General features: G+C 35.8%; 1 protein-coding gene across 1 annotated transcript in view; it reads left to right on the top strand.

Moving 5' to 3' along the window:
* Positions 1-14,210, top strand: part of LOC107556327 (alpha-catulin-like) — a 72,608-nt gene extending 58,398 nt beyond the window's left edge. The window contains exons 8-19 of the mRNA XM_016239410.1: positions 2,242-2,331; positions 3,097-3,255; positions 3,592-3,684; positions 5,146-5,296; positions 6,106-6,143; positions 6,232-6,282; positions 7,289-7,443; positions 7,693-7,741; positions 9,929-9,985; positions 11,466-11,585; positions 12,260-12,343; positions 13,802-14,210. Of these exons, the coding sequence (XP_016094896.1) occupies positions 2,242-2,331; positions 3,097-3,255; positions 3,592-3,684; positions 5,146-5,296; positions 6,106-6,143; positions 6,232-6,282; positions 7,289-7,443; positions 7,693-7,741; positions 9,929-9,985; positions 11,466-11,585; positions 12,260-12,343; positions 13,802-13,966 (1,212 nt within the window). The 3' untranslated portion in view covers positions 13,967-14,210. The remainder of the gene's footprint in view (positions 1-2,241; positions 2,332-3,096; positions 3,256-3,591; positions 3,685-5,145; positions 5,297-6,105; positions 6,144-6,231; positions 6,283-7,288; positions 7,444-7,692; positions 7,742-9,928; positions 9,986-11,465; positions 11,586-12,259; positions 12,344-13,801) is intronic.

The raw sequence follows: 14,210 nt of genomic DNA, 5'->3' as shown, positions 1-14,210 counted from the left end.
TTTATTGTGCAGCAACATACTTTTCAGACAACTTTTGTTGATACTCACATGATTTGTTCTGTGTGTGATACTGTTTTATAAGGACGTTGTGCATAGGTAGAGTTGACTCTAAACCTTCTGATGTCTTTAAACCATATAGGGATGAAAAGTCACACAGAAAGAAAATACATGAAAAAAATGATTAAAAAATGCATGCACTCTCTATTGGTTTAATAGGAGCATTAATTTGAAGGTTGATATAAACTGACATTGTATTCATTGCTATACACCGAATGGCTTGTGAAAGAAAAGCCCTGTTCAAGGAAAACGATTGAGTCACTGCAGTTTTTTTAATCCTTTTTTTCACTTTACATATATAGGAAAATGTCAACATCTTTTTATTCTTATGCGTTTGTCCGACGTGACTTCCGGTGCTTTAAATGTGTTTCCTGGGAATCAAAACCCTGACCTCAGCATTACTAGTACTGTGATCTCACAAGAACACATGGCGAATATGAATAGTAGCCTAAAATTTATGAAATGCAGGGGTCCTACAATCATGAAAAACCTAAATACTATGGAATTTAAAATGATTATTTTCCTGGCCTAGAAAAGTCATGGACACAAATGAAATCTTTAAAGTCAAGGAAAACTCCTGGAATTTCTGTTAATATAAGATTTGCTAGTTATTTGCTGATCTATTCTGTAGGCTAGAAATTGCACTTAGGTATGTAGTAAAAAGCCACAGTCTGATTTGCAACCACATTTTTGAGTTGAATGATACATAGTGGAATTATTCCTCAATATTTTTGTGGAAACAGTCATACATCTTGGAGTGTTTCATGAATAGAAAGTTATAGAATAGAAAACAGCATTTCTTTGAAATATAAATCTTCTATAAGATTTCACTTCGCTTTTGGTCAAATTAAAAACAATTGCTGACCCCAAATGTTTGAACAGTAGTGTATGATTACATTTAGCCATTTCTGCAGGTAATTACACACTCCAGTAGAACACCTTTGAATCTTTATCTACTTGTGTCAGTGTCACTGTTTCTTTATAAAAAAAATAATTTACAGATTGTTAGGTCCCAGATTTCTTTATATTCATTTGTTGTATTTCTATACATTTGATTGTTTTCCCATATGTAGTTTTTGAGGACGTAATGCCTGCCTCCAATTAAACAGTTTTCCAGTTTTCATTAGTTTCATGAAGCCAGATGTTTGATGTGTGGTCCTCGTTGCAGCTGATTCAGCCCAAGAATCGCCCACTTAGACAGGAAGAGACCAACATCTAAAGTGACAATTGGTTTTGTTTTCCATGTTATTTAGGGAAGGATTTAATTGAAAGGGGTTAACCAAAATAATAGCTTAGTGTGGAAATTTGAAACAGTCTTTTAAAATGACGTTATGATCATAATTCCTGTTCTCCAAAAAGTAATAAATACAGAACACAAAGTGAAATATACACTTCTGCTTGTAGAATACTAGCTTGCTACTTTTCAGACAAATCCAAACTTCAAATCTAGTGATTTGTTCATCCTCAAGAGCACTCAATGTATCAACCTGTCACCTTTGTAACATGACTTTGATCCAAATGAAAAGAGCCTGTGTACCATCACTCATGGACTCCATAAAACCAGCCGATAGTTGAATGGAACTGTCCATTTAAACAAGCTCTTGACATTTTTAAGTGCGACTGTCAATGGGCGTGAATTTTCCTCCCTCAAGCACTGCATTTCTTCTTTCTACGAGTCCTTGAATGTTTACGACTATGTATATGTCTCTGCTGTCATCAGCCAAAACTTATTTAGAGACAGCGTTGTTTTTACATGGTAATATCTGGGTTGTTCCCCACTTTACCTGTCCACCATTTCAGTGACAGAAACATTTGGAATGTGTTCACTGAAGTGCAATGACTGTTTAAGTCCCAGTGTGCTGTCTCAGAGTAAAGCACGGAAGATGAGAGCGCTTCAAACATTCACACGGCTTCTGTGGCGTGTTTGTGTTGACGCCCCATTGTAATCCCGTCTGAAAGCAATCCCACCCACCTGTCTGCCTGTCCTCTGAAGAGAAAACTGCGGATAAAGACTGTCATGGCTAACAAAGTCCATCTTTCAGGTTGTTTGGGCCACTGACACTTGTGTTGAAACTTGACGGCTCTTCAGCATGGACGGTGCACGTTCAACTGGTTGAAAATCATCCTGTTTGCAGTGTGCTAAATTCCCTTTCTATCTTTGTTTCTGTTTCTTTTACCCTCCAGCAGCAATCGCTTAAAGCCAAAGAGGCCACGGACGAGGTGGAGCTCTCTATTTTGAAGACTTGTCAGAGTGTCAGTGATCTCAGGCGAGAGGTGAGATTCTTGTGACAAGCTATGCACAGGGATTGAATCCCATGAGCCAAAGCATCTAAAACAAAATCAAAATCTTTCTTCAGAAGCGTCCATCCCAGTGTTCCCTGTATCACTTATGCTGAGTGCCATAACATATTTACTTAATTTGTGAATTTGCATTTGAATGTCATGAGATAAGAGTAAAACAAAGACAGCATATCTTTCTCTTGCATTGTCTGAACATATAAAAACAAATCGGGCCACTACAATCTGATTCACGAACAAATTACTCTAAGTTAATTTCTTATAAGATTAATGTCTCGAAATAACTGCTTTGTGAAACTTAAATCGGTACAATTGCATCTTTATTGCAACATAACAATGTACTGTAACATAAATTATATACAAAATTATTTGTTGACAGGCATTACAGAACAAAAGAATACTAAACAGTATTCTAAAGCAATACTAAAAAAACATAGTCCAGATGCAAACAGTTAAAAAAACAAACAAAGTGCCATTGTCATTTAAATGAATGGCCAAAACGCATAAAATGTTTTCTATTTTTAGTTTGAAAAAGGTGTCATTTAAACACCCCCCTCAGTACAATTGCTGATTGGTTGTTCATACACTTCATATAATTCATATTGCTCATAATAAATGAAAACACTGAAGTATGTTGCTAAAACAATATGGTCTTGTTTTGCATGTAATTAATACCAGTGCTTAGGGAATTTTTATTAAACACTGCTCAGTTCACATTATTGGACTGTTCCTTTTGTTCAGCTTCATAGGGTGGCGGTGGGAAGGGCCACTGAGCTGCTGAAGCTGCATTCAGATCATCTAGTGCTGCAGGCCCTGAAGGCTTCCGGTGGGGATGGAAACCTGGAGGCCGTGGCTGATTATGCTGGCACACTGACCGAACACAAAGAGCACCTGGTGGAGGTGAGCGGCTCTGTTTAACACTTTGTTCTGACAAAGATTTGATTAGAAAGCAGTTTTCTGTAGTAGTGTAACAGCAGGTCCACTTTACACCATTGTTGAATTTGAGGAATTTATTCAAATTCAAAAGCAATTAGGATTTGAAATAAACTATTATTATTATTATTATGTGTATTATTATTACATTTATTATATTTGCTTATATTTATTATAATTTGTGCATTCAATACTTATTGTCAGATTGGTGCATTTAACAATTGCCATGTTGTATAATCTACTAAAGTGTTTGACTTTCACTATAGGGTGAACTTCAGTGTAGTGCCATTTACTCTTTTTCAGACTTGTCGTTTGCTCTGCCACATTTCGGGGACCGAGCCGCTGGAGATCACCTGTATTCATGCTGAGGAAACTTTCCGTGTCATTGGACCTCAGGTAAACAGAGAGGTTGTCTGCTAGTAAAGTAGGAATCTGACGCAATATAGATTTTGTTAATAAAAGAACGGAAGAAGATTGTTATTCGCTTCAGTTACTGCTTATTTTTCAAAAATCACCAATGCTTATTTGACATATTTTGCACTGTTGTTGTTGACTTTGCAGCTCTGATTACAGAAAAGAACAGCAGAGGCAAACACACTTACACACATAGGCATAAAATAGCAAGAAAGCGCAATTAAAATGCATTTTCAGCTGGATGAAAAAAAACAAATCATGCATCAAAAGCATCTTTGTGGTTCTTGCTTGTTTTCTTTTTCAATACAAACAGTAGTTAACATATTAAATGAAAAAGAAAAGGTAAGATTGGGCCAATATGCAGAATGTAATATTTAACTGAGTATATTTGCAGTGCAATTCATCAGCACGCTTCATTAGCATATCTGATTGCATGCAGGATTGAGTGTTCTTAGAGAGGGCAACCTCACCTCACCAGCCAATAACGATGAGGCCTAAAGATCAGGCAGCCAATAAGAGCACAGCGGGTGAGCGGCAGCTTCAGGGGTGCATGATAATGAGTTGCTTTATCAGTAATTCCAGAAGTCACGGGTAATTACCAGCTGAATCCACACCCTCAGCGGAGACGAACTCTGCTTCGCTGTGTTTGTTTTTTGAAACATCCTCCCAGTAAGCTGTAAATCATGATTATGCAGTTGCCGACAGAGTTAGATGGTGCATTTATGCTGTGGGACACTGGAAAGAAACCAACGATGAATATTGATATTCAGATGTTGCACAGGAGTCGAAGAAATCTGAAAGAACAAAAATGACAATACACTGAGGTTTTTGAAAGAAATCTCTTATGCTCACCAAGGCTGCATTTATTAAATAAAAAATACTGTAAAACAGTAGTATTGTGAATTATAATAGCAATTTAAACTAACTGTTTTCTATTTGAATATATTTTGAAATGTAATTTATTCCTGTGAGAGCAATACTGAATTTTCGGCAGCCATTACTTCAGACAAGTTTTCTTACCTATGCACCCAGAAAAGGCTCTCATGCAAAAAATACAAAAATAAATATACATACATACATACATATTTCATTATTTTATTATACTACTGTTTAAATTTGAATGTTTTTGAAAGAAGTCTTTTATGCTCATCATGGCTGCATTTATTTAAACATAAATATAGTAAAAAAGTAATAAATAAATAATCATGTAATAAAATAATTATTTTCAGGATACTTTGAATATAAAGCTGTTGTTGTTTTTTTAGATTATAATGTATTTACTGTTACATTTAACAAATTTTAATCCATCCTTGCAGAATAAAAGTATTGATTTAAAATAAATATATAAATAAATAACACTTTCCCTAAACTTTTGAATGATCCTGCATTTAAAATTGGCAAGAAAATTCTTGAAAATAGTGTTAAAAAAGCATTTCCTCTCAGATCATCTCAGCAGCACAGACCCTTGCTCTGCACCCCACCAGCAAGATTGCCAAAGAAAACCTGGCTGTGTTTTGCGAGGCCTGGGAGTCCCAGCTGTGCGACATGGCCATCCTGCTGAAGGAGATCAACGATGTGTTTGAGGGCCGCAGAGGTGCGTTAGTCGAGCTGTTCAGTCATGTTATCAATTTGTAGGCTGACTTTTAGGACTTCAAACTCAAACTACTTCCTTTTCCAGCCTAAGATATGAAACCACAATATTGTACTTACCACAATATTGTAATCTGGTTTCATGGGTGCTTGCTTTGAATGCATTAGTAGCAGTTATTTTCAGGTGAACAAAATGTATTTGTTCATGCCTATGGACAGGGCAGCGATAACGATTTTTTAAAGGTCTTTTTCCTCGTGGCCAGATTGCTATCTTTTCCAGCCGCTAAAGATGTGCGGCTTTGACATTTACACTGCATCCACATCCCTCACATGAGGTAATTGAATAGAGGCTGGATAAATCCCTGTAGGCAAGGTTAAGGGCGCATTGCAGCGGCCGCACTGAGATTACAGGTCTGTGAAAGTCCTTTCACTCATCTGTATTTGGACATTGCGCTCAAGGATGCGTTTGAGCGATGGCGGCTCATCCGAGTGAAACTCTGGTTTTCTCACGGCAGCGCAAAAAGAGCTTGTCAGAGTCTGAAGGAAGGCATCAGTAACATGACAGAAACCCGCTGCCTGGGGAGATGTTTTTGTTCCAGATGAGAGGCTCCCAGTCATCATCACAGCCAACCGAGATATTTCCCAAAACAAACTGTCATCCCCCAAGATCCTGCCTTTGTATCTGTTCATCCACAATCATTATACACAGCTATTTTCAGGCTAGACATTTATTTGAACCAAGTTTTATGTTTTATCGTGTCCTGTATATAGATGTATTTGGTTTTAAGATTTAAAATGTCTTCCTCATTTTAGGTGATAAGAAAACATATCTGTCTCTACCCAGACCAGGGGTAAGTCTCACAAGCAGTTATGATTTTATCACAAATTTCTCTTACCATATCATGTCCTTCATTATTTACTGATTCATCTATTTTATAGAAACTCTCTGCCAACCTGAAGACAGTCAAGGCTGCCAAACTTGACGCTGAGGTACAATTTCTCCTAATAAAACATAATGAACTAAAAAGTTGAAGTAATGATCATTTTTATCTGTCAGTTGGAAAAGACTGGGTTGAAAATTTTCCGTCATGCTCTATTCTTGACCTTATTTGTAATTTTTGTCCAGAAAATTATAGACTTTTGCCATTCCATCTCCAAATATAGATTACAATATTTGCATTTTCAGTCCACGACCCCCAAAACCTAATTTTCGAGATAAACTCTGTTATGACCTGAACTTCACAAAACATTACAATTGAACTTAATTAAGATTTAAATAACTAAAACGGACAACTGATAAGCCTAAGTGTGATGAAACTGATTTGTTTGTTTTTCTGTATTAATTCGGTGACAAAAATGTATCTGAAAGTCTAAACCTCAAATCATTACATCTATAACTTTTAGAATACTTTTAGTCTTAGCCAAATTATGTGTTATTTTACTATTATTTATATACTATAGCATTTATTAATATTTTAAATTAGCTTATGTTTTTATATTTTCAGTTGCCATTTTAATAGAAGTAGTAATATTTATGTGCTTTTGTAATATTTATTAGTTTAATAAAAACAAATAAAACTTTAAAAAATATTTCCGTTTACAGGATCTTAATTTATTTTATTTTATTTCAGTTTTAGTTTTAGAAATGTTTATACTGATACTTTATTTTAGTTTCTTGGCAAGGTTTAAAGTTTTAGTTTTTCATCTAATAATGATATTTTATTTAATTTCAGCTTTTTCCAAATACTGGAAACCATTTTAAATAGTTTAATCTCTTAGTGTGGGAATGTTTTTAAAGCTTGAAAATGCAATAAACCAGATATATAATTTTTTAGCACTTTAAAATTCTGTAAGCAATCGAAATAATTCTCAGTTACCGTAACTTCTGCTATATACATTTAAATAAAAAAAATCTGTAATTAGTCAGTATTTAGTTCTGCTTGAAAGTATCCTTGTGGCCATGATCTGAAGAGTCTTCTAATGTTGATCTATTCAGGAGCAAACCACCATTGCCAAGCTTGGGCTGGAACTGTGTCTCCTCACCTCAGATGTGGACTCCGAGGTGGAGCGCTGGGACGAGCAGGACCACGAGATGGTTCGGCTGTGTCAGATCATATCCAGCATGGCGTATTCCATGTACCTCTTCACCAGGTAACTCCCTGGAAACCTTTTCAGAAAATTCATAGTCCATTTATCAGATTGGTTCGAGTAGTGTTATATTACAAAGAAAATGAAATACAGCGTACTGCAAAGTTTAAGCTTTATGAAAAATGTCTGTTCAGAAGACAAAAGCATGTTGTTGTTGTTAATCTGCACTTTCTGTCAACCTACACAAACGGTTTTATGGATCTTCTAAGGATGTTTCATTAACTCTCTGCTGTTTTGCACTCTGTGATTAAGGGGGGAAGGCCTACTGAAGACAACTTTGGATCTATTCCAACAAGCTGAGGTACACCAGCGTTCAATCTCTCTCATAAGTTTTTTAATTGAATCTCTTCAAGGTGCCATTAAGAGCAATGAATCCCCTGGAAAAGATGGATCAATATATTATTAAAAAGGCCAGCTGTCATTTGTCTGTGAGATACAGTGATCCAGAGCAGGATGTGTGCTGTGAATGGGGAGGAAATGCTGATTAGGCAGTGTGTCATTCTATTAGTAGGGCACACTGGCCTCCACCCAAACACAACCTCTTATCTGACAGAGCAAGCTTAGCTGCTCAACATCAGCAGAACAGCACTGCGAAGTTCCTTTCATATGTCTATGTACCTCTTTTTATAGCCTTCGCTGCATTGATGTCATGTTTCAATTCCCATAATTATGAGTTTCCTACTAGTAAACAGTTCACGTCAAACACACAATTACAACTTGGAAACTCATAATTTGAAATAACAAAGTCTCCAAGTTATCTCACTTGATCGTTGTGACTTCAAGTAAAAATAACCAAAAGGCAGTGACCATATGTTACTTCATATGTTACAAATTTCAGTTTATGCCAGTGTTACCTGATTTGATTTCTTCAAGACTGCTAGAGCGTATAGAGGTGATTTAATATAGCGATTAAATATTTTTCCATGGTATTTTTTTTTTACATGGATCAATTTTGACATTATGAGCATTGCCAAAGTAACAAACAATTTCTGAGGTTTTGAACTCCTCTGGTAATCATAGCATGACACTAATCATTGGATTTGACTACTAAATGCCGCTTTTGTCATTTTCTTGAGACTTCAGTCCTCAATATCAGTGAGATGTTTAAATGATTTTTGTGAGTAGATTTCAAGTAGGAATTGGTATTGGATGCTTGAAATAGCTGCCTGGAAGTGTTGCAAATATAATACTGTAATAATCATTCTAATTCTATAAGAATAGGAACGTTCTATAACGCTAATAACACAGAGAAGCAATATCATTGGAATCACTTTCACATCAGTTTTCCAGCTGATGAATGATAAAAACATTGACAGCCAATCAGAAAGAGCTTGAGCATTTAAAGCGGCAGACAACAAAACTGCTGCACATAATAAACCGAACATTATTGTTCTTGGTGTGAACAGACCTGTATGTAGAATAAATTTTTTCTAGGCCACTGAAAGTGTGACCTGACCTGAGTCTTTATCTTGTGTCAGTGTACATTAGGGTGGCCATACGTCCACTTGTCTTAAACATGCCCTGTCTGGGATTTTAAACGGCCTAAAATGTCTGGGTATTGGCTTTGTTTTGCAATTTTGTTTTCCATATCATGTGAACTTGTATTTGCATTGCTTTTGACTGTTCTCTGTTGATCACACCTTCTCACACATCCTGATTGGTTGATTACATACAATAGATGCACACCATTGGTCAGACTACAAGTCTTATCCTTCAGCAAGTATGAAAACAAAGCCAAAACTCGTCTGTTTTAGGCAATTTAGAAATCCCAGCCAGGACATGTCCAGGAAAAACATATCTACATGTATATGTACGCTATTAATTTCTTTAGGTTTTTCTTACTTTAAAGGAACACTCTACTATTTTTGAAAATAGGCTCATTTTCCAACTCTCCTAGAGTTAAACAGTTGAGTTTTACTGTTTTCGAATCCATTCAGGCGATCTCCGGGTCTGGCGGTAGCACTTTTAGCTGTAGCTTAGCATAGATCATTGAATCTGATTAGACCGTTAGCATCTCGCTCAAAAATGACCAAAGAGTTTCTATATTTTTCCTATTTAAAACTTCTGTAGTTACGTCGTGTACTAAGACCGACGGAAAATGAAAAGTTGCGCTTTTCTAGGCCGATATGGCTAGGAACTATACTCTCATTCTGGCGTAATAATCAAGGAACTTTGCTGCCGTACCATGGGTGCAGCTGGCGCAATGATATTACACATCGCCTGAAAATGCTAATGGTCTAATCAGATTCAATGATCTATGCTAAGCTACAGCTAAAAGTGCTACCGCTAGACATGGAGATCGGCTGAATGGATTCAAAAACAGTAAAACTCAACTGTTTAACTCTAGGGGAGTTGGAAAATGAGCCTATTTTCAAAACTAGTGGAGTGTTCCTTTAATGTAAAAAAAATCTTGATGCACCTTCGTTCAAGTTGTGTAACATTTACTCTGATACAGAGTAAAGCCTTACATTATGGATTTATTTTCCAGGTGTTGTCAGACCAAGGTCTCCAGCTGTGCCACATCCTCCACTCTCTCTCCACACAGGTAACGCACCCGCGTGCCCACCAGACCCTTATGTACCACAGTTTCATTAGATGCCTGTAAATAAAGGACTGTAATGACTGCCATCCATCTCATTGGGACCACAGAGATGTGGCTATCAGTGTTAGTTAACCTTGCTCTGGCTGGGGCCAACAGGGGCCACTCATCCATAATCACAGAGCCTGACACTTGTGGTGCACTGCACGGTTTGATTAATAATCTCAAACATGTCTGACCCACAATGCATTTCCCCAGCTGCAAGCAGAGTATGGCTAATACAAATTGCTTACGTCCATTTATTTATCCATCAGTTCAAATTCAGCAATTACCTCACTTTGGCAAACCTGTAATGCAGTTTTGGGTGAAATTCTCAATTAGGGCTATTAGATTGTTAAATTTGTCCTTGCCGTAGGAAGTCCTGAAAGGAAAGCAATGCTATATGCATACAAAACAAAACGCCACTATATTTAAATGTACCCAACATGAATGTAAAATGTTACCAGAGAGAGAGAGAGAGAGCAGAGCCCCAAGAAGAGAGAGGCAGCAAAAGAAAGAGCAAAGGAAAAGAGGTAGCAAAGGAAAGAGAAGTAGTAAAGGAAAAGAGCCGGCCCATGGTAGCGGTGGGGTTATGGTATGGGCAGGCATATGTTATGGACAACGAACACAGGTACATTTTATTGATGGCATTTTGAATGTATGTGTATGTGAAACTGCACATTTTAGAGTGGCCTTTTATTGTGGCCAGCCTAAGGCACACCTGTGCAATAATCATGCTGTCTAATCAGCATCTTGATATGCTACACCTGTGAGGTGGATGGATTATCTCGGCAAAGGAGAAGTGCTCACTAACACAGATTTAGACAGATTTGTGAACAATATTTGAGAGAAATAGGCCTTTTGTGTACATAGAAAAAGTCTTAGATCTTTGAGTTCAGCTCATGAAAAATGGGGGCAAAAACAAAAGTGTTGCGTTTATAATTTTGTTCAGTGTATATATAAAATAACCATTTTCGGTTTAATATATATTGAAATGTAATTTATTCTTGTGATGGCAAATCTGAATTTTCAGCAGCATTAATCCAGTCTTTAGTGTCACATGATCCTTCAGAAATCATTCAAATATGCCGATTTAGTGCTCAAGAAACTTGTCTTATTATTATCAATGTTGAAAACAGCTTTTTCTCCTTATATTAAGAATGATTTAATATATAGATGTATAATGAAAAAGTAACTTCTAAAGCAAAATAAAGCCACTTCCACAAGTGTAGTCTATCAGCTTGTTTTTACTGAATTTACAAAATTGTCCCGTTCAGCCTGTCATGTTCATACTTTGCATATTTAAAGAACATCATAAAAAATTATGTCTAATGTAGAAACGGAGTCTTTAAGCAAAAGAGCTGCTGTGTTAAAGTTTGTTTAGATTCCTCATCTCTCAAATGTTCTACTTTAAATTTTAAGGCCACATATTGTGTCTGTGTTATAGCTGCTGGATGAAGACAGAATCCTTAATCTATCTGAGACAGAGAAGCTGTCAGCTGCATGTCAACAGCTGCAGGTCTGTGCCAAGACTCCAGTTCAGGGCAAAAGCGCCATCTTTCAGAAGGTAATCGAGTATAACTGATACAGACTGTTCTTGTACATAAGTGAATGGAGCAGACATGAGTAGGGTTTTTGTTTGTTTGACTTGACAGTTTAATCCATTAATGCACTTAAATTCATAATTTAGAATCTGAGGATTCAAATTATATCGATTCATCTTAATTTAGACATTTAAAGAGAACAATATAAACTAAAGTTTAAAGTCACAGGTCAATGCCACATGTGATTAGATAATAAATCTGTTTCTCCTGCAAAGACACTGACCTTACTCTATTTCCTGACTCCATTTAACCTGATAAAATGGCATGCTGTCCAGGGTCATCCTTCTGTTTTGATAAATCAAAGGTCACAGCCGAAGGCAGGTTTAAATAGGTTTATAGAGGCTGTGTTCGTGTCGTGCTGTGGAACCAAAAAAACGATCTCCGGAAAAACAAGCTCAATCAGGATCTCCCAGCATGTCTTCAGGAGCCCTTGCGTGGTTTCCAAGCATATTATTTCGCAAAAAACAATTATATGTGAACCAGTCTGTTCCACAAATCACCTTCAGAAATGTATAGATTGTTGTCGCTGCAAAATGATAGCTTGACTGAAATGTGGACATGGTGTACTTGTTAGCAAAACTGTATTTTGGGAGGTTTAGTCAGCTAATGATCCATCTATTTTTCTTGTCTCGTTCAGGTCGACTCATCCATACAGAATACCAAAGGCATCTTGACAGTGGTGGTCTATTTACTGCCCATCTGTAATAAGCTCATCAGAAAGGTAGGTAGCAACATGAACACCTGGAACTTTTTACTTTTATCCGTATTGGTTGATAATGTATATTTAATTGTGTTTGCTCATCATCTCTATATTTATATTTAGATTACATTCATGCCGTCATCTAACACTCACTTAATCTTAAAAAAAAAAAAAAAAAAAAAAAAAAAAAAAAGTTTTTTTATTTTTGCCATTTTTGCCTTTATTATGATAGGACAGATCAGAGCTGACAGGAAGTGAAGTGGGAGAGAGATAGGGGTGTGGGATCGGGAAAGGTCCTCGAGTCAGGATCCGAACTCGGATGGCAAATTTGATGACATTTTCAAATGTAAATTAGCAAATCTCAAAATGAATATAAATTTTTCATACTGTACATTATAATGGCTATCTGCCATGGAGACAATAATTATCAGCCTGAATTTTAATTTGGGTTAATAAACAAGTTAGGACAAAACTCAGATTTTCATGTAAGTTACTATAGTAACTTAGTTAAAAGCTAAAGTTAACTAAAACCATAAAAAACTAGTTTCTTGAAATAAAATTGAAAAAACATAAACTCGTTTTATTTCAGCTAGTTTTTGTTTAACTTGATATATTAAAATAACTACTGTAAATTTAAAACTGAAATAAAATTACCAAAAAGTATATAGTAGTGCTGTCAAACACTGTCAAAACTAAATAAAAGTTTTTGTTTGCATAATATGTGTGTATACTGTGTATATTTCTTATGTATATATAAATACAAACAAATGCGTGTATATATTTAAGAAAAATATGTTGTTTATATATTAAATATATTTATATATAATATAAAATATAAGAATATAAATGTATATACATGTAAATATTTTCAAAATATATACTGTATGTGTGTGTATTCATATATACAAAATAAATATGCACAGTACACATACATTGTTTTTTACATATTATGTAAACAACAATTTTTTTCTTTGGGATGCGATTAATCGTGATTAATCGTTTGACAGCACTAGTATATAGACATTAAAAAAAATAAGTACAAATACAAAAACACACAACAAAATTAAAATGACAACAGAAAATATTAAAATGAAAATATTAACAAAAAATTAAATAAAACAAAGTGAAATAAAAATAATAGTATCTCCATGCTGGTTAGGAAAGAGTGTTGTGCTATTATGTGATGGATGCGCTGATATTAAAATTCTAGCTGTGTTATTAAAGATGAGCTTTAAAGAGTGTTAGATTATAGCAACGATAATTAAAAACTGAGGAAATGTGCAAGCATAAACATTGAATATATTGAATGTGAATAATCAATTTAAAAAGCTCTAAATAAATTTGATATATTGTGCACCCTCACTTATTATTTAATGTTCTGGTGTGATTTATGTTCTGTTCTATCAGTTAAAAAAAATGCGTATAATCAAATCTTAGAGCATGTTTGTATTAAACTGTATCTTCTACCTTTAATTCCAGTGTAAATCAGAACGCAGCTGTCTGGCTTCACCTCAGCACTGGAGGGAGAAGCAGCTGAGCACGACCGTCAGTGAGGAAACTCTGAATGGCAAAGGCTCCAGTGGCTTTGGGGTCAAATCCCTGGAGCAGCACATGGCCAATCTAACATTCCTGGAGAGCAAATAGTTCTGAAAACCAATGGCGCTTCTGCCTGTTCTCACGCACACAGTGCATGGCAATGCACTCGCCCACAACGTGCCATTCTTTGTGCTTCTGCCCATTCGCTTTGTGGTGTATGATAGCGTTAGCATTACCAGCCTCATTCCAGATACCGAAAAATATTGAAGAAAAAAACCCTTCATTGCATGTGTTCAAGTGATTATGCGACCCTTTCAAGTGTAATGGCTGGTAAATAAGCTACAGTTTTAAC

This window comes from Sinocyclocheilus grahami, unplaced genomic scaffold (assembly GCF_001515645.1).
Source record: "Sinocyclocheilus grahami isolate Dianchi unplaced genomic scaffold, SAMN03320097.WGS_v1.1 scaffold565.1, whole genome shotgun sequence".
Lineage (NCBI taxonomy): Eukaryota > Metazoa > Chordata > Actinopteri > Cypriniformes > Cyprinidae > Sinocyclocheilus > Sinocyclocheilus grahami.
The sequence above is the reverse complement of the archived record's forward strand: the minus strand, read 5'-3'. Positions and strand labels throughout refer to the sequence as shown.